This window comes from Chelmon rostratus, chromosome 6 (assembly GCF_017976325.1).
Source record: "Chelmon rostratus isolate fCheRos1 chromosome 6, fCheRos1.pri, whole genome shotgun sequence".
Lineage (NCBI taxonomy): Eukaryota > Metazoa > Chordata > Actinopteri > Chaetodontiformes > Chaetodontidae > Chelmon > Chelmon rostratus.
In genome coordinates, this window is record NC_055663.1 from 3,772,730 (window position 1) to 3,792,033 (window position 19,304).

General features: G+C 46.7%; 1 protein-coding gene across 3 annotated transcripts in view; it reads right to left on the minus strand.

Annotated features, from left to right (window-relative positions):
* The window catches only part of tspan9a (tetraspanin 9a), a 153,488-nt gene that overhangs the window by 10,052 nt on the left and 124,132 nt on the right, over positions 1-19,304 (minus strand). For all 3 annotated transcript variants that reach the window (XM_041939370.1, XM_041939369.1, XM_041939368.1), the window contains 2 exons: positions 6,160-6,351; positions 3,249-3,323 (listed from right to left, as the gene is read on the minus strand). In XM_041939370.1, coding sequence (XP_041795304.1) covers positions 3,249-3,323; positions 6,160-6,351 — 267 coding nt within the window. The remainder of the gene's footprint in view (positions 1-3,248; positions 3,324-6,159; positions 6,352-19,304) is intronic.

Sequence of the window (19,304 nt, forward strand, 5' to 3'; positions counted from 1 at the left end):
TTGTTCACCTCCTCTCCTCTCTCATCTCATCTTCAGCCTTTAAACAGAACAAATTCTATATGAGGACTTAAACAGCGACACAATTCAGAGCAGCCTGGCACATATTTTACTGTTTCTTCAAGTGAAAGAAAGCAAGTCTTTTTCTGTGCTGTCAGATCACACAGTCTCTGTTGGCTCATCTCCAGTCGGCTGTACAAAAGTATTGTGGGTGTTACCTCATCACCAAACACTAAAGTGACAGTCACGCATATTCCATCATTAGCTGTACACACAAGGATAAACTCATGTCAGCCCACAGAATCTTCCTTTTTGCATGTGTTATATTCACTCTAACGTACCTGTTTCAACAGCGTTCAGCGCTCTTACGCTCTGTTTCACAATCATTCCTGGCCACATGTGCACTGTCAGGGCACGCTGGCTCCTGAGAGGCGAAGCCAGCAATATTTTACTGATGCTCTCATTGCACAGCTCTGGACAAGTGCGTCAGCTAACTGCTCCGAAAGTGCAAACGGCGTCGCAGCCGGGGGTCCCCAACAGCGCATCGTTAAACAGGATATTTAATTCCCTCGTTTGTTCTGCGAGCCTGTGCCGGGAAGCCTGAGGCCAGGGGAAGACCCCACTCCCTCTGTGTAATTGGTCTGGAAAAAGGAAAGCATGACCAGGGATGGAACATAATTGTGCCTGTAAACAAATGCAACCCATGACTAGAGGTGTCTGCTGGTCTGTTGGGCTGTTAGTAATATAAATCAGGGATGCGGCACGGCCTTACCTGGCCTCTGAGCGAGCCTTTTATGAGACTAACTTTCCTCAGTGCCTGTCTCGAGACTCTTACAGAGACACCTCACCTCACTTTCGTCACATCTGTCCTCTTTTCATCCTCACTTTAGACTACTTTTACGTTCAACTCCCTCTCTCCTTTAACAACTTCCCTCTCTCAGACATTCACCCCTTCGCTGCATCGGATATTCTCATCTCTCATACCTAACTTAGACTCTCACCTGTGTCCACCTGTTTTCCCTCCATTAGCCCCCACCGCCCCCAAACGCCGCACATGCACGCTTTGGCGCTTCCCGTCTTCTGCTTCCTCACTCGGAGCTAATAAACCTTCGCTCGTGTTGGGTTGACAGAGGCACAATGAGGTCACAGCGTTAAAGACGGATGGCTGTAATCTGGTTTGTGGCCCGGCCATCTGCTGCAGTCAGCTGGTTGCTAACTGCGGGGCCAGCCTTTATTATACTATGGCCTCTACATGGCATTTAATCAGGGAGCTGAGATCGTAATGCCACTGGGCTGTGGGGGGAAAGAGGGGGTACATAACCTACACATGCATAAGCCACACCTGGAGGCAACACTGTGGGGGTGAGGAAGAAGAGGAAGAGAAATTCTCCATAAGGAAGAAAGAGCAGTACCTCTTAAGAAGAACTGAACTATAGATGCAGAAGTACGGGGGGAGACAGGGTGACTAAATGAAAGCAGTGAAAGGTGTTTTCCTGCAGCAAAAGCATGCGTTCATATTCTTCCCCACATCTCGTCGACAGCTTGTCACCCAGAAGGATCCCAGTCCGCAGAGCCATCGCTCATGACTTAAAGATGACCTGTTTGAAAGACTAAAATATCTGTTTTGCAGACCTCTGTCGATACGCACTTAAAAGCTGCCAGCTACTGTATGTCTTCCAGACTTGTTATTAATGCCTTGTGATTAGAGGATCAAACAGGAGAAGTGAATTAGCGTTTCCTCTGATCACAGCCCGTAGCGGAGGGTGAGGAGAGCCTGACACAGCATACGAGATCTCGCTGACGAGAAGCGAGCCAGGAGGAGAGAAAACAGAGCAACATCTGAAGACCTGGAGTGGAAGACACCGATTGTCCTTCACCTAAACCTGATCTGATTATTTTATTTTCATTTATTGCAAATGCCATCAGAGTAATAGCATTCCACAATTTCTTCAAATTTGCAGGACGTCTCATTTGGAGCTGCTCTGAAAAGGCCATCTCCAATAACATGTAATTTGCTGTGATGGCCTTGCTTTCCGTTGACATTTGAAGACCAGTAAAGGGAAATATATGTGGTTTCATATCCCATTAGGTCTAAAACAGGATAAACACACCGTAATTTGGCAAGATGGGAGAAACAGAAAATATGGCTGCTATTCACTGGAACGTGTGTGACTGAGACCGATCTCCCCGGCTGACACCCTATCCCTTACTAACGCAGACTCATTTGATTTCATGTTTAAGAAATCCTCAGCCCTACTTGGCTCCATCTTCCTGACTTCACAGGTGATGGGAAGGCGCTGCTGTGTAGTCAAGAGGCTCTCTATTAAAATTCCACCGGAGGGATCAGGGTTTGGAGCTTTTTTTCCCCCCGAAGTTAAGCCGGTAATATTTTGCAGATAAGGCAGCAGACATATTTACTCCCGGCAGGGTGTGCCTCCGAGACCTGATCCAAATCTGTGAATGGATTGGCTGCTAAATGAATTCCTTTATCTGCCTGAGAGACTAAGTTTGAGCAATAACCTCAGAACAAAGAGGGAGAATTAGCCGGCGTCCGGAGGGCTGGGCGACATAGAGACTTTGAATATATAAATAGATGGATCTATCAACAGCGTGTCCTTGAGAACGGATAGAAGCCTTCGTTGCTTGTCCTGCACGCAAGACATTTGTCGTCTTCACGCATGAAACATTTGCCGGCGATTTAATTAAACACGAGGAAGAATCTAGTTTGTTCGTGGATGTCGATAACCTCCAGAGTTTGACACAGCGACACCTGTTGTCACCACATAGACACACCTGACTTGAGTCCGTGCAGGGGTCATGGGAAATGTGCTTGGGACCAATTACAGGGAGCCAACTGGTGGGGATTGGGCTGCATTTGTGGCCTAACCTTTGACTGCTGGGTTAATGGCAGAATGAAGACATTCAACGTCCTGCCTGAGAAACAGCCACTTATGAAAAGAATAAACTCGGATCCCCGGAAGCAACTGAACCGTGGATATGTTTATCGCACTGACACTTTTTACTGCTTTGCACAAGCTGTGTGTGGACCTGCGTGTGTGTGTCTGGCGTGCAACACTTGAGCTTGCCAAGACTCACACTGTAATGTGTGCCTCGCAGGCTTTGGGATTGTGCGCGCACGCTATGCGCAAGCTGCGGCGAAACATTTGAAGAAAATATTCCGGAGTTAATTGGAGAATGACAGACATTAGCTTTAACATTGAGACGTAACACGGGAAAGAAAATGAACTTACCTTATCTGAGTACACGAAGAACAGGATGAGTAATATCAGCTCTGCCAGGAGAATAATCAGCAGGACAATGAAGAACTGTCAGAGAGAGGTGGGAGAGGCTTGTTTTAACAGTCGCTTTGGCAGTATTGTAAATCCACCCTGTCGTGCCGATGAAAACACTTTTTGAATATAAATCTGAGAGACCGGCCCTCTGCGGCAGTCAGCTGTGCCTCCGAGGAAAAAGAGCCGTTACATGACTGTAGATTACATACATGGCAGTTTTGATGCTTTTATAATAAGCTCTGCGTCTGTGATTTGCAGTGCTTTTACTCTGCCCTCTAATCAAATGTGTGGGTTCCTCCTGTGTCTGTGCATGGAGACATGAGCAGTTAGAGGAATAGTTGGACATTTTATGAAATGTGTTTATTTTGGTCTTTTGCTGCTAGTTAAAACTCTGAGGTAAATGTGAAACTACAGCTAGCAGCTTAGCTTAGCATTAAGACCGGAAACAGGGAAACGACTCATCGGGATGCGTCTGAATGAAAAACAACACCTCTAAAGCTCACTGACTGGAACATACAGTACATCTTGTTTATTTACTCTGTGTAAAAAGCAAATGGACAGAGGAAACTTTACCAGTGCAAGAAACAGTCGGACTTAACCGAACAAGATCTGACGTGTTGGCTCATGAGCTTTTGAGGTGCTGGTGGGCAGATTTTCTTGCCTTCGGACTGAGGCGGGCCAGCTGTTTCCCCCCGTTTCCAGTTTCTGTGCTAAACGAAGCTAGCTGGCTGCCGGCGAGCAGCTTCACATTCAGCATCAGACGTGAGACGGGCATCGATTTTCTCCCAGCAAGAGAGCAAATGAGCTCATTTTGCTAAATATTGAGCTGTTCCATAAAGGTTACAGGACATGATCTCGGCGTGTGAGCAGACCCAGATTTCCCAACAATGAAATAACTCAAAAACACCCAAATGGGATAAGGAGAGACAGAAAAAGAAAGACGGAGGAGGAGGTGGGAGCGACAAAGGGAGGAAAAAAGGAGAATCCAAGGGGCTGGGGTTCTTGTGAATGTGTGAGAAGAGGGGGAGAAGGTTTAATACCTCCCTAGATTAATTTCCAACACAGCCTTGCATCTAATCTACTATTCTCCTTTCTCTATTTGACTCCTCTTCTGCCTAATATTTACCAAGCTCTTTTGCGCAGCATGGGAGCAGGCACGTGAACCTAGATTTTAGAAAGCCCCATTAATTCCAAACTCATTTGGGAGGACGGGGGGGGAGGCTATTATTTGTGTCAAGGCCCAAATGAAAAAGTTCAAGCCGTTTGTTGTCGCCCGGGTACCTGGCCTGCCGGTTTAGTGTCTCACTGTTGTGCCTTCACAGTCGGTTTGTCACATTTCCCCGGCGCTGAAAGTTAAACGAACACCGTCTGCACACTAAATTGGCGGTGCTCCGGCAGCTTTTGTGTGCTAATGTGTGTGCGTGTGCTCACACGCAGACGCAGCTTTGTGGGCGTATGTTCTCATTTGCTAACAATTCACACTTTCAGGGTTTTAAAAGTGTTGACATCTCAGATGGATATTTCAGCGTTTTCTCTCCCACTTTGTTTTTTTTTTTCCATTTATCTCAGTAAACAATTTTTGGCAGCAAAAAAAATAATAAAAAAGAGACTGATTGCTGCAAAGGATGTCTAGTCTTTGAATATTTCTCATCCAGAGAGAATTGTCCGCAGAGTAACTTCAGAGATAATATGTCAAGGTAGACGCTCAGATCTGTTTGCTCGGGGAGATCTAAACCCACTCTGATGTTCCTACGTCCTGCATCCCCCGCATCCCCTCCAACCCCCACCCCCAGGTGTACTGAGCTGGACAGACAGACCAAGAAAAACAACAACACCTTGCAGACACCTCTGCACTAACAGAATAATCGTGGCCAAATATGAAACGCCGCTTCTCACGGATGCGGCATGAAACTTAATGAGAAACGTCAGAACTTCTAGACTTTTCATCAAGTCTGTCTTTTTTCTCATTCCAGCTGTCTTCCTCGCCCCCTTCACCTCCCCCTCGCTGCACTCCGCTCTCGTCTTCTCTCTGCTTCACAGTTGTTAGGCAGGTGAAGGAAGCCATGTCGAACACTGAGGATTTGGTGGGGCTTTTGACTGATGCAAGAGCTTCAAGGGATTGAGCTGTTTGTGATGTTAAGTACCCAGAGCCCCAACTCCACTTCTCATTTAAAGTTTCTATACATGAAAGTTTTTTTTCTTTTTTTTATGCAGCTCTGATCCACACAAACCTCATTCCACTGGGTGAACTTTTATAATTAACTTGTGCTTAAGATAAAACACTTGTACAACTTTGGGCAAACAGTCAAGACAGAGGAGTCTTTGTAATGAATAATAGAACATTCTCGACTATTGAGCACAAAAATATCCTTTAGTGTGCTCTGTACATACAGTAGCTCAGCCACGTTGGTGACACAAAAGGCCAGTGACTGACAGCTCTGTCACTGGATTGCGACCAAACCATGGAAATGACACGAAGGCGTCGGTGTTAATTTGCAGAGAGGGAGAATCCCACTGCTTTCCTTTGCGAGGCCCTGAGGTTCGACACAATGCAGACTGAACTCCTCCTGTCAGTCATCTACCTCCGCCGACGTTCTGGCTGGAGGACAAATACAAATATGCTGCTGAGCTGTCGCTGGCCTGTGGCTAGTGTGTGTAGGTGTATAAACACATATGTTGAGAGGCTGTCTCCACAAGACAGTTCTGTCAATATCTGCATGGGTGATGTGGGGGGAATGTTAGGAGGAAACACTTCCAAAGGAGGACAGAAGGAGTGAGGGAGGAGTTGCATTTGTGCTTGGACAGTCGTCTGTGTACTGTATGTCATATTCATAATGAGGCATTGCATAGGTATTTAAACGTAACTCACACTCAGAAGCAGGCACTTGTTCTCCTTGATGGCGCCCAGGCAACCAAGGAAGCCCGTTACCATGACGATGGCGCCGATGGCGATGACCATGTTGGCGGCCGACAGCGAGGGGAATGAGGGAGAGAAGGTGGCGAAGCTGCCCTGAGACACAGAGAGCCAGATGCCCACGCCGAGCAGCCCGCAGCCACATAACTGCAAAGCAAAAGGTGAGACAGATGACAAGGTGAGAAAACAAACAGCAGATAAGTCAGTAGCTGTGAAGGGCTGGCTACAGAGGTGATCAACAACCAAGTTCACTCTCCCCTGGCGGATATTGCTCATGATGGCAGACCCTCTGAACAAGATATAGTAATCTACAGAGTAAGGTTAGCTCGAAATGAACACAAATCGCAGCACAAGAAGCCCCGTGCAACAGGCTCAATTTCCCTCCGGCAGCCCGGGGAATTGCCCACATAGTCATCCATCACCAAACACTGACAGGAGAGTTTACCCCAATTACGACTATAATAAGCCAGTAACAGCTCTGCTAAAGATTAGAGCAAAAATTGGACTTGGGCCGTGCTGGTTTTGCACATTTGAGCTGATTATGTTAAATCCAGAACAAACAGAGATTTAATTACTGCCATCCCCTAAAATGAAAACTTCCCAGCTTTCCGAAACTACCTGCAGTGGACCTGAACTTCACCTAGAGGGAGCAATTTCCTAATTCCTCTCTGCTACCCCCCAAGGCCCCCGTGGGTGTGTGTGAGGTCTGCAATGCAAGAAAGTGTTTATTGAGGGCTGTGATTGGACACGTGGAGTGTCCCACCTGCTGATGTGTTGGTACATCCATCAGAGCCATAAGAGCCATGCAACATGCCGACCACTTGAAATATAGGTTAGGGCAGAAGTGGTGACATTTTCGCCTGCACCTAATAGAATGAAATACCCAAAGCAATCTTGCCATGAATAAAAAAAAAAATCCCAAATGAGGTGAAATATGGAAAGGCGCCATGGTAAATCATCACACCAGCGCCCTTTCTACCCTTCTATTCACATTACTCCCCTCCTCCTTTCTCATCTTCACGCCGTTACTCCGGAACACTTTAATGCCTGTCAGCAACAAGCCCGCTGTGTGTGCGAACAAACACACACCGAGCCACACGTTCATATAAACAGTATACACACAGTCATCATCAGGTAGGAATTACAGCTAAATCAAATGTTCCTTCTTTCTCTTTCAGAATAGAATAATGCGCCACACGCAGCTCTAATTTTCTTGGCCTGACAAAGTTTAACTGACGAATAGCGCTGCTGATAATAAACCTGCAAATGTGCTGCAGCACTTTCGCAACAAACCGAACACTGTGTGAGCTCAGTTTGACTGATGGCACAGGTCTGCTGATCAGCTATGCTGCACCGCTAGCAAACATGCATTACAAGTCCACCAAACTCAGAAGTGGCTCTCAGAGATGCTAGGTGATGATGTGTAAGAGAAACTTTGGGGTTTCAAATGCAAGCCTGATGAGGTGCTGAGAGATGCCTCGGGTCTAATGAGTCCTACAGGATCTGTAGATACATAAACTGAGTTCAAGCAACCCCCCTCTCTAGTGTCCTCATTAACCTGTGGCCTTTGAGGAGTGAGGTTTAGCCCTGTGCAGGCTCAAGTCCAACAATGAGAGCGCTTCAGCGTGGATGAGTGATACACGTGCTCTCCTGAGGACGATGAAATGACTGGGTGCAATTAAAAATGAGGACGCAGAGAGAAAGACGCAGGCCTGCATGTCAGCAACAGATAAAAGCGTTTGAGAGTGCTAAAATGCCAGCACTGCCCCCGAGTGTGATTTTGTGAAAGATTGGAGTCGCTGGGTGCCGCTTCAAGGTCGAAGGCGTCGGAGAGGGGTCTGCCCAGCAGACTCTGAGCGAAGGACACTTGTTTGGTGCACGACAGTAAAGTGGCACTGGATTTCTCAGCCAGAATGAATGAGATGCAGCTGTGCTCGAAAGTCTTTCAATCATCTATCACCTAAATAATTCAGAGGCGAGGTATTTGCTGGGAGGCGCCCGCCGGCCCTTTGTGCTCCCCGATTAAAACAGAATCTCAAAGAGCGAAACATCAATCGAAAATGCTGCTTAAGGTCACGTCCCTATGCAGAGTGGCGAATACACAAGATCACAGCTGACACTCTTCAGAGGGACAGATTATATGGAGCGTGAGGAAGGGTTCGAGGCAGCAGGAGGGGAATAGGAAGCGTAAGGCGCCAGATAGATGGAGTGGATTTACAGCTAGTGAGGGGAGCGCCGAGAGCTTTAAGAGTCCAGGTGGGGAGGGACACAGTGCCTTGACTTAATTGTGTTTAATGCCCAGTGAAGGGAGCTTGTCCAAGTGTGTCGCTCTCTTAAGTGACTGTGAAACCACCCAGCCCCCTGCTCAATCTGCTCATCTGAGCCTACCAGGAGCACGGGCTAATCTGTGCCCCGCTTCTACTACCACTACTACTACGACAACAACAACAACACGCTGTCGTCAGGCCTCTGCGGCGACGCCTCAGGAAATACCTCCAGTGTAAGCTCTGATCTCTTCGGTTATCTGACCTCGATGTGTGCGTCTGAGCTTGACCTCGAGCCTCTCCGCTGAGCTCCTTATCTGCTTTTAATTGTTGGATGGCCATGTTGTGATATCCCATCAGCGGGGGAGGGATTAAGGAACTCCCAATGCCGGAGAGGCTTGTAAACAGTCACGGAGAAGGCTCACTATTCAGGCAATCATTATTATTACATCAATCAAATGTGATTCGGGTCGGAGGAATAAACTGGCCTGTTACCACATGTTCTACGGACGTGGAAATACAAAAATAACAGTCTACGCAATAATGTTTTAACTCACTTGTGGTCTGAATGATGTGATGCAAATCAATACACCGGCTGATGCAAAGGCTTGTCTGATCTAACACCAGCGCTCTTGCTTTATGCAGTATACAATCTGCTTGTCGCTTAAAATACAAATGTGCAACGGTACTACCAACATCACCGCTGTTTACACATGATTACATGTTGCTGGGGTCCCTGTCCGTGCACGTTGACCCAATTATCAGTGCAGATAGCCCAGAGCATGCTACTACTCTGCTTTCACAATTCATGTATGCAACTTTGCAAGGCCTGGACACATCATTAAACAGCTGGGGGTGATGTGTGGCAGCTTGCCAGGTCCACAACTATTTCAATTTTAACAAGCTTCAGCGAGGGACTGAATCTTTTAGCACTCGATGTTTTTCTGGTTTAGCTACTGGAAAACACTGTCAAGACGAGTTGGCTGTTTAGCTTTGTTGATCTGTTTTGTCTCGCTGACATTTGCATGCACACGTGCAGCGCAGAGGTGCTTCCTCCTACGTATCACCGTGGCGGTCACTTTCGTACTTGAGGCTGACAACATCTCTTCCAGCTGCGGTAATTTAAAAAAAATTATTTGCTGAATTGAGTTCAGGAAGTTAACAGCAGTTCAACAGGCGCGTGTGACTGTGGTTGACACGAAGTCGCAGAAAAAAAAAAAAATCAATGGAAAGGAGTGACAGTGGGCTGAGAGAATGTGACCTTTCATATGTGTTAGGCTGTATTTTGAGAGCACCTCTATGGGAAGACAGAATTGAGTCCACTGTCTAAATGTCATGGAAGAAGTGACACAGGGGGCCCCGCAGAGCAGAGCAACACCAACTTTCTGCCGGAGGAAGTTGGAGGACATGAGATGTGACTGCATGAATGGGGCCCTACTGTTTGTGGCCCTGTAACAAGCTCAGGGTGAAAATAATTGCAATAACACTGTGTGAAGCAACTGTGAGGACATTTTCCAAAGGGGAAGGAGAGGTGAAGGAGGTCAACTATTAGATGTGCGAAAGAGAGACGGCAGAAAAGCCAGAAAGATTGGAGGCGCACATGAGATGTGTGGAAGAGAGAGAGAGAGAGAGAGATTGAGTTTAGAGGAAGACAAGAAGAAGAAAATAGAGGCTGACCCTTCATCCGAGTGGCTGGCTCAGAGAATTATCAGTCTCTGCGGTAACTGGTGCAGTGGCTCCGAGAACCCGACACGGGGCCCCGCTTCAATCTCCCCTAGAGGAAGGTCTGAGAGTGGAGTGGGCAGAGTGTGTGTGTTTGTGTGTGTGTGTGTGTGTGTGTGTGTGTGTGTGGCGGTTGGAGGAGATTGACCTTTCCACACTGCGAGCGCTCAGAGAGGTCACACGTTGTCGTAGAGAATGACAGCTTTTGTCAAATTACCGCTGTCCTCCGTGGCTGCTCTCATCACACAGCCTCAACGCTCCCGTGAATGAGTTTGTAAAGTCTGAGTGAGTGATGTGTGTGTGTGTGTGTGTGTGTGTGTGTGTGCGGCTGCGAGCGCGTTCAGAGTGTGTGTCGACGCCTCGTACTTCCAGCTGAGAGCAAATAATTGGTCTTTCACACAGAAATAATAATCATCTGCAGCATATGCAGTACATCTGCCGCGCCGCACTGAAAACTAACCTTTTCTTTAAGTCATTAGAAAGCACTTCTACCATTACAGCACAATAAACTATAAAATTGGGGAAAATGCCAACCTGACTGCAGCGCTTGAGGATGGGGCCACTTTATCACTTCACCATCCCCTCTGCCCTTTACTGCAACTCCATATTTCTTTTATTGGGAAAAAAAAAACTTTGTGTTTTCTTCTGCTTTGGCTGTCATTGATTTTGCACTGAAAAGAAGACAGAGGATGTTCACCTCAGATAAAAGACGATTTTTCATTTCTCGCCATGAGATCCCTCAAGCCTGTGATTCATTTTACCATATACGCACTAAATGGCCTGCCAACTCCGAGAGGGGAAACAGAATCGCAGAACAACACACATTATACAGCAACTATAAACATCAAACAGGAGTGAAAGAAAAAGCCTTAAAGTAAAGACAGGCTATTTGTATTTTCTACCCAGCAAATGGAAAAGGTCTTCTTTGAGGCATGCTGTGAGAGAAAAAGGAGTCATTTTAAGAGTAGACTCTCCAGAGAGAGTGTTTGTGTGTGCCTGTCAGAAAAGGTTATTTTTTCCGGCGTTTATTCCTGATAAATAAGCACCTTTACTGTATTTATCCTCCACGGTGGCCACACGGAAGCAAACAAAATAAAAGCTCAGGTGACGCAGACTAACAGTATATTATTTTCCACACTGATTTATTCTTTGACTCACCTCGTCCTTCTATACGAGCCCCAGCAAAACTTTGGTTTTTACTTCATTTATCGTTCTTAGTTGAGGGTTTACTCAAAAGGAAACAAGGTAATTTGATCTTCTTCTCATTAAAGCTCAGCCTCAGTGCGCAGCAGCTGACACGTCGCATCGGACCAAACACAGACAGCATAAAATGTAGTTATTCAGTAGTATCAATAGCAGCAAATGCACTTTAACTTACTTGCTATTATGAGTTATTTGTTGAATTCAGACATTTCTTTAAGGAGAAATATCTTCATGTTTCTATGAACATTTTGCTTCTTTTTATTTGACTGAGCCCAGCCTACGAACCTTTCAGCTTTTCAAGCCTGCAAGGTTTTCACTGGAGTGTTCCCATTGACCATTTTCCGAAGTTCAGCAAAATCCTCCAGATGGATAAGACTCTTGGGGCAAGTGGAGCCGCTTCAAAAAAAAGAATTCATGACTAAAAACAGACTTGTCAAGGTGGACATCTCGGAGTGAAGCATGAGTTGTTACAGAGAGAAGTGAATCCCTAACCCCTCCATTGTGAGGCCCGTGTGTTTCCCTTTACACAATATTTATCCCAATGATGTTAGACAAGCTGAGCTGTAGGCTGCACACAGCTTTCCAGCAAAACTCACCACCCCTTTCTCCCCAGGCTTCCTACGAGCATCCCAGTCATTCCCTAGTGAGCGGTGCACAGCCGATGCGAGTTGTATAACAAGTAAATTATTCACAGGGTCTGCGACGGTGGCTAAGGGCTTTCAGGCTCAGAATAAACACTGCATGAATTCAAAGGGCCGGGACAGATGCGGCGCGTAAGATTAAAAAGCTATATCTGCCTGGTTAAAATTTCATTCACCCAGAGGAGTCCTGGCGGATTCCCACAATGCGAGAGATTAGCCTGAAAATCACACCGACTGACAGGCTGACTGATAACACAGCACGCCGCCTTCCGCCAACATTTTAATTTGGGGACAGTTGTGCCTTTATGGGGTCGAGTACGTATTGTCTACACGCCTCATTTGACTTTCAGCGCCATAAACACATGACACAGGCAAAAATATTTGTCCCTTCAATTCTGTGCTGATACGTTTCCATGTTCCCAACCATCCATCACATGCTCGGTCGAGCATCTAGAATGGTGCAATTCTGCGGTGGTTCTGGTTGGGCGCCTTAGCCGAGCACTTTGAAGAGGGAACCTGCATTACCCTGTTTAGGGGTCTTCAGTGCTGCGCCTATCAATGATGCAGGGCTTGCCATGTCTCCCTCCCTTTCTCTCTCTCTCTTTCCCTCTCTCCCCGAGAAGAGCTGAAAGGCCCATTCACTGCAAAGTGACTCTAAATCAATCGCGCCAGGAAGGATTAAAGACAGACAAGCCTTTCTCTGCCTGTCCACAGCTATCCCTGCTGCCTTCGCTGACACATCCCCACTCTTTCACACCTGACAACAGCCTCTGCCCTTAGAGGACATGACACAAAAAAGAAAGAGAGCCAGGACAATGGCAGAAGAAACGCTATTAGACATCCCTGACTAATTCTGCTGTTAGATCTGCACCATCCCAACAAGACTCTTCAATCAGCCTAAGAACCCACCGGCACTTCAATTATGCATTGAGAACAAGTAGGACAGCACCAGGAAAGGAAAGTCATCCCATGATTGGAGCCAAACAGCAAGGACGCTCCGCTTGCCAAAGTCAGTCGGAGAGACGGAGAGCGTGGATGGAGACTGGGAGAGATGCAAAGGGAAATGGGGCCTGTAAGCCAAGCGTGGAGTACAAAGCACATAGCCAGAGACCAAAGCCCTGGTCCAAATACAGACGAACACTGCCACAGGAGAGCAAAGCCCCTTTACTTCTTCATGCTGAGGGATGCAGGGCGGCTGCGGGGATGGCAGCTGCCCTGCCTTGCCGCTATCTCTTCCTTGTCAGAACCAGTGCTTAGAAGCCCAGTGTGCTCAGTCCTTTAAAGAGATGACGGACCATAAAAATTCCCAGTGATGTTCTAATGAGGACAATGAGATATAAATACATAAATGGAGCTGATAACAGAGGGAGACGTCCCTCCACAAGGCGCTAATTAAATGTGAATATTGCCGCTTGCTGTTGACATCAAAGGTGCTTATGAAGATATCTTACGAGGCATTTGAGTACAATAAAAAAAATCAACGTGTTATGAAAATAAATATCTATTTACGTGCCTTTTTATGAGCGCCTGTTTTCCTCCACATAAAGTGCCTGGCCTGTAGAGGCACACAAACATTTGCCTCATATAAATATCCCACACTGGTCTGCCAGTGCAGCCATGCTGAAAATCCTCAGAGGCGGGCAGACGGTTGGACAGTCTCCCATTGAGTTTCGCTAGTTGAAGGGCTTAATGAGTATGCTGGCTCAGCAGAGGTAGAGCGTGGCCAGGGACTTGTGTATCAGGCAGGTTAGACACTCGACCAGTTCCCCGCACAGTACCTGGAGCAGAGGACCAAAGGGATAGGCCAGGGAAATCCCTAATGCACTATGGGGAAGCGATAGTGTGCTGTAAGTAAAAGAGAAAGCCAAAGTGCTACCCTCAGCACATTTCTCTGCTCCTTGTCACCCCTCGCAGTATCAAAATCAGCCCTGGCTCAATGTCACTGTGGCGGGCAACAGCCATGGACTAATATGGGGGCATCTGCCACAGAGGGTTCCCCAACAGAGCTGTCCATATGCTTAATACTCCCACATCTCTCCACTTGTGTCCCCGTTTCAGAAAGCCACAAACAAAACAATAAGCTCCACTAACAACATCAACAGCAGCATTATTATTTTTCACAGCAGGCAGCGGGACTTTGTGGGATGCAGGGAGGTGACCTTGGTTGACAATGTTTGAGTTCGCCGGAAAAACACGTCGTTACAAATGAACAAGTGTCTGACAATTGCCATCCTAAAATGACATGAAAAGCAGCCTTGGGCTTTCTCCCTGGAAATAAGCATCAGAAGCATTGTTATGGTTTTGTCTACAGGGTCAGTCTGTCTGACCTTGTGCGAAAATCAGCAGGCTGCTGGCTTCACTGTGAGCTGATAGGGGAGAAAGGTGATACTAAGTGCAGATGTATTAGCGTGCCTGTGTGTGAGTGCGCACATGTGTGTGTACAGGATGGTTTATTATCTAATTTTACTTAGAAAAAGCACAGAGTGGGCGCGTGGCCTTGCTGCAAGGCCTTTTTGAGCGCTGCACTGCACAGCCCACCAAGATCTGACCTGCTGCTGCACTTGGAACACAACATCCATTAGAGACACTGGCGCAAGCACATGGCCTAACATTTCACCACAATGCGATGAAGGCTTATCCACACTCCTAATGAACAGGAAGGATTTCATTCCCCAACGGGTGCGGTGGCTGGAACCCAAAACAAATACCAGGGGGTGAAGTGAAGCCATGCAACACACTGTGTCTATTCACTATTTGTGCTTTCAGATGGTTTGCAGAGGGGGAACAAATCTTTAACAAATGCATAAGAGTAAAATTGTGAACATCTAAGCGTATGTTTATTCCTGGAGCAGCGGTACTGTGAATGGAAACACTCCTGTTATGCAATGCGAGGCATTATGCATCCCTGGAGGGACAGAGGGAAGACGAAGACGCAAAATATGCACATCAGCTTAAGTGAAAACCAGAGCACCAGGCGGATGCCTTGCGAGAAAGGGGGATATTCAGATTGAAAGACATATAATCAATAGTCACTCTGCACGCCAGGCCACAGGGAACATGACTATTTTCCCACACTTGCTGTACAAAAGGCTTTTCAATACACTTTTCTCTTCATACTGTAAATTATTCACCACACTGTTACAAAGCTAAGAGAAGATACCGTAGAGATGAAGGTTTGCTAATTACTCGTCTTCCTATGAGGTGATACAAGTAGGCTGACGGTGTGCAAGCAAAGCTTTAATTAATGGCCCTGTTTCCTTATATCTTGTCTGCCCAAGCATGTTGCAGCACATCCTACAATTCATGGCATAATTCATGCTGCATTATGATGGAAAAAATCTGTGGACATATTTGCAGACCTGCTGGAATGTGGAGAATTCTACAGGGAAAGCATCTCGCTCAATTTCTCGAGGTTGCAGTGGCACAAATCCTGCAGAGCTGACCCTGTTCTGCGACTATGCGCCACATCTGACTTCATTTTGGAGTTAATAAACTTAGAGCGTGAGAGAACACGGAGCGAAAACAAGACCTTACATTAACCAATACAGAGAGTCATTCTGTATTCATGGAGGTGCAGTGTGCCTGTGGGCGTCGCTTGAATGTTGATGAAGCTCCTGTCTGCATCTGCTCCTCATCTGGAGGGGAACAGGGGGGGGGGATTCTATTTCACCTTTGGCGTGACAACCACAGCACCTGAGTCTTGTCTAAAGGCCAAGGCGCTCTGCTCATCCATCATTACAAAAACCTCCTCTTGATTTGAACAAGACTGAGAGGTGAAAAGAAATAAGCTAATGATGCAGGATAAAGCCTTGACAGCTATAGCATTGACAAAAAAGACATTTGTGAAATGCTTTTGGCTCCCTTTATACCTCTCCCCCCTCTCAGAATCCTATTGCTCCTTCTTATTCATGCCAAAACAGCTCATGTGGGGCCCCAGTGATGATATGAAACTTTTCATGATGGGCTCCCTGAAGGAATGACCTTCAGTCAGCACTGAGAGGAGGAAAATCCTTCTGACACTTTCCACTGAGCACACACACAACGCACCACTTGGTCCACACCCGCACTCACAGGTTTAAGGCCTGAGCACAACATGACGCCCCCCGCACCCCCCAAACACACGCTGCTAATAAATGTCTTCCCTTTTGAGTCGGTGTAAAGGTCAGATTTTAGTGACAGCTTGATGGCGCAGAAAAGCTTCCTTGACTGGCTCTGCCCCTGTTTCTCCTCCTCTCCTCACCTATTCACCCCTAAACGGCTCATTGGAGGCGCCTTTACAGTTGACATGCTAATTAGCGCAGAAGGGAAATGGACTGTGTAACTACTCTTTTCTGGGCGGGCAACCCACGAATCCCCCATCAGCCCCTCATCTCAACGCACTGGGCCGCACAAGAGGGACACATCACTAAATAATAGAAAGGCATCAATCCCTGTATTAATGTTGTGCTAAAATCGCAGATGTGGTATTCACTGTAACCCACCTCGGGCTGTGAGAGGAGACGAGGAGGAGAGAGAGAAATCGTGGACAGGGAGATTAAATGAGGCTTCATTCAGGCTGTAATGTTGCATGGAGGATGCTGTAATATGACTCCATCTGTGACCTCCGCTGGACAGTCATCAACCCGCATCAGGTCCCTCAACTCCACTCCCTGGCCTGAGCAAACGCTGAATCAGTTCATAAAAGACGCTCCGTGGTCGTAAGCGTCAATAAAATATGGTTAAACAGCATAACTGCGCTTTAGAAACAACAGAGCGCTCTTGTTTTGGGGGGGAAAGGGTAACTAGCGCCGATGACAGAGTGAAAAGGAAAATATGGATCAATGTCTGCTCGGAGAACAGTATTAGAATGAATCAATGCTTGTTAAATCTGCATTTAAGTCTGTCAGACGACCCAAGAAACAGTCTGTACTCTACAAGCTTCCCTCGAGCTTGTCATGGAAGCCTTCACACATCATATACTGTATAATATGTCCCGGACGAGCGTGTGAGAGATAAGGAGCCCGTGTCACGCTGGAGCAATCTGAGAACTCTCGGTCAGGGGGTGCAGCGTAGGGTGGGGTTTCAGTTGTTTCAGTTGGTGCTTTAATCTACACCCCCCTTCAGTATGTGCAACTACAGTAAAGCCACACACTCAGCCGCCTCCCCACACACACACACCACAAGTGTGCATATTTTATCACGCTTTTCTGTGAATGGCTCCAAAACGCCCTGTAGGGACAGGTAATATGTGCAGGAAAAGCACCACAGTCATTCATTTTAATGACAACTTACATCATCCTCTTTTATAGTTAGTCCTGATTCCTTATTTTAGCTGTTCTGTATGTTTCTGATGTGGATTTTCCTGTTTTTTGCTCAGTCTCTGAGATTCTGTAGCTATCCGCTGGCCGTACAACCTCTGCTGGGTGCAAACAACGAACAACACAACATACGTGCCCTGGATTTATCACTGCCCTTGAACCACTATGTTAGATAAGACATTTCCATTCAATGGGAGCGCTGTTTAATGTTTAAAGCACGGTCGCACTTTGAGTTCGAGTGAGTTACTCAAGTATGTGCCAGTTCACAAAAGAATTGCACAGAACTAGAGTTAGATTGAAAGTTTTCAATGCCACATACCAACCTGGTGAGGCCAGGTCTCGGCATCAGGTACAGAAGCAAAAAGACCCTTCAGCTGCCTCTTGAAGAATCATGAACTCAATCACTGCAGCATATTGCAAAATCAAGGTGTTTAATATAATACTGGACTGAAAAATTCAAATCACACAGTTGAATGGCAAACACGTGTGCCCATGTGCTGATTGCATGTGTGTTTATTTCACTTTCCTGCTGCCACTGCTGACCTCCAGTCATGACGAAAAGACTTCTAGTGACTGCAGGGGAGGCCGGTCTGTCATCAGACACAAGTTCAAAGACCACGTTAACAGGGGGATTAGTTTCAACAGAATATTGTGTGTAATTTCTGTACGTGATTGCCGCACCTCCACACTGGCTGTGAGCTTGGCCTCAAGCCAAATCGTGAGTCTCACTCGGGTTAGCGGAGTGACAGATCCACTTTTAAGGAAAACTAATCAAGGCAGCCAAAAGGTTCAAAGCAGTGACACAGAAGTGGGACAGAGCCTTTTCAATATCAACCTCATCAAATATGGAAGAATTTCAATAAAGTCCAAGAGCTGGTATCCTAATTTTGTTGCAGACGTCCAGATACAAATCCTTTACAAATGCTCGTCACTACTGTATCTGCAGCAGTCAGTTTCACATTCGCTGCCTGTGTGTGACGGAGAAACAGTTCAGCACCAACGAAACATGTAAGCGAGTATAAATTTGGAAGTTCTATTGGTGGATTATCGACGTAATCTTTGCACGGGGCTGCAGAACAGAAAAGCTTCGCGTACGGCACCCATAACTACTGCATTTCTCATGCTCTCTCAACCTCCACCCCCCTCGCTCTCTGGTGTCAAGCCAGCAGCGTTGGTATGCAGGGGGTGAGGGTTCACGTAGGAGAACTGCAGGGGAGGTCACATTTAACTGTTACCTCACATGCAGGAGCTTGGCAGCTAATCTAAGATCAATTTACTGTTTATTCTCTACTATTTGTGCATGTGTGTGTGTGTGAATGTGTAAAAATTCCTTTCAGCCCTTCCTGCCTCCTAGAATAGAGAGGTGTATGTGCCCATCAGAGTGCGTTACATACCTCTCTGGTTGCTTTTGTTAACAGTGTCCTCGTGGGAACACGGTGGCCCCCGGCTGATTTAGAGACCTGCCAAGCCTGCCTGTGGTCCAGGTCAGTCTGTGGGCTAAGCTAGGTCAGGTCCCCGGAAGGAAAATGACACAAGTAAGCAAAAACCTTCTGTATTGTTTCCCGTCGAGCCAAGTTTTTCTTTCGCAGTGACACCCAGTCATTTAAATGCAAAGTGAGCGAAGAGGAGGAGAAGCTGCAGGCTGTGGGTTTTATGTGGGAGTTGACAGCTGACGGGTTCATCATTTGTTGAGAGTCCCCTCAGAATAGAAGTTATAAATAAATACCTGGAGTACAGCTTGTGAGTTTGGAGGAGTTGAGAAACTGCTATTTTGTCTTCACAACCACAAAATGTTCTAAGAGAAGCTGACCTAAGTTATTGTACATGCAAAGAGGTTTGGTAGATTTGCAACAGGGAGGCAGCGCTCACATGTGTGTTTCAGGGACAGGTTTGACTGCTGCACTACTGGCTCGTCCACCTTCATTTTCAGTAATTCACAAAGACCCCCTAACATTTAATCTCTCCGCCAAGGT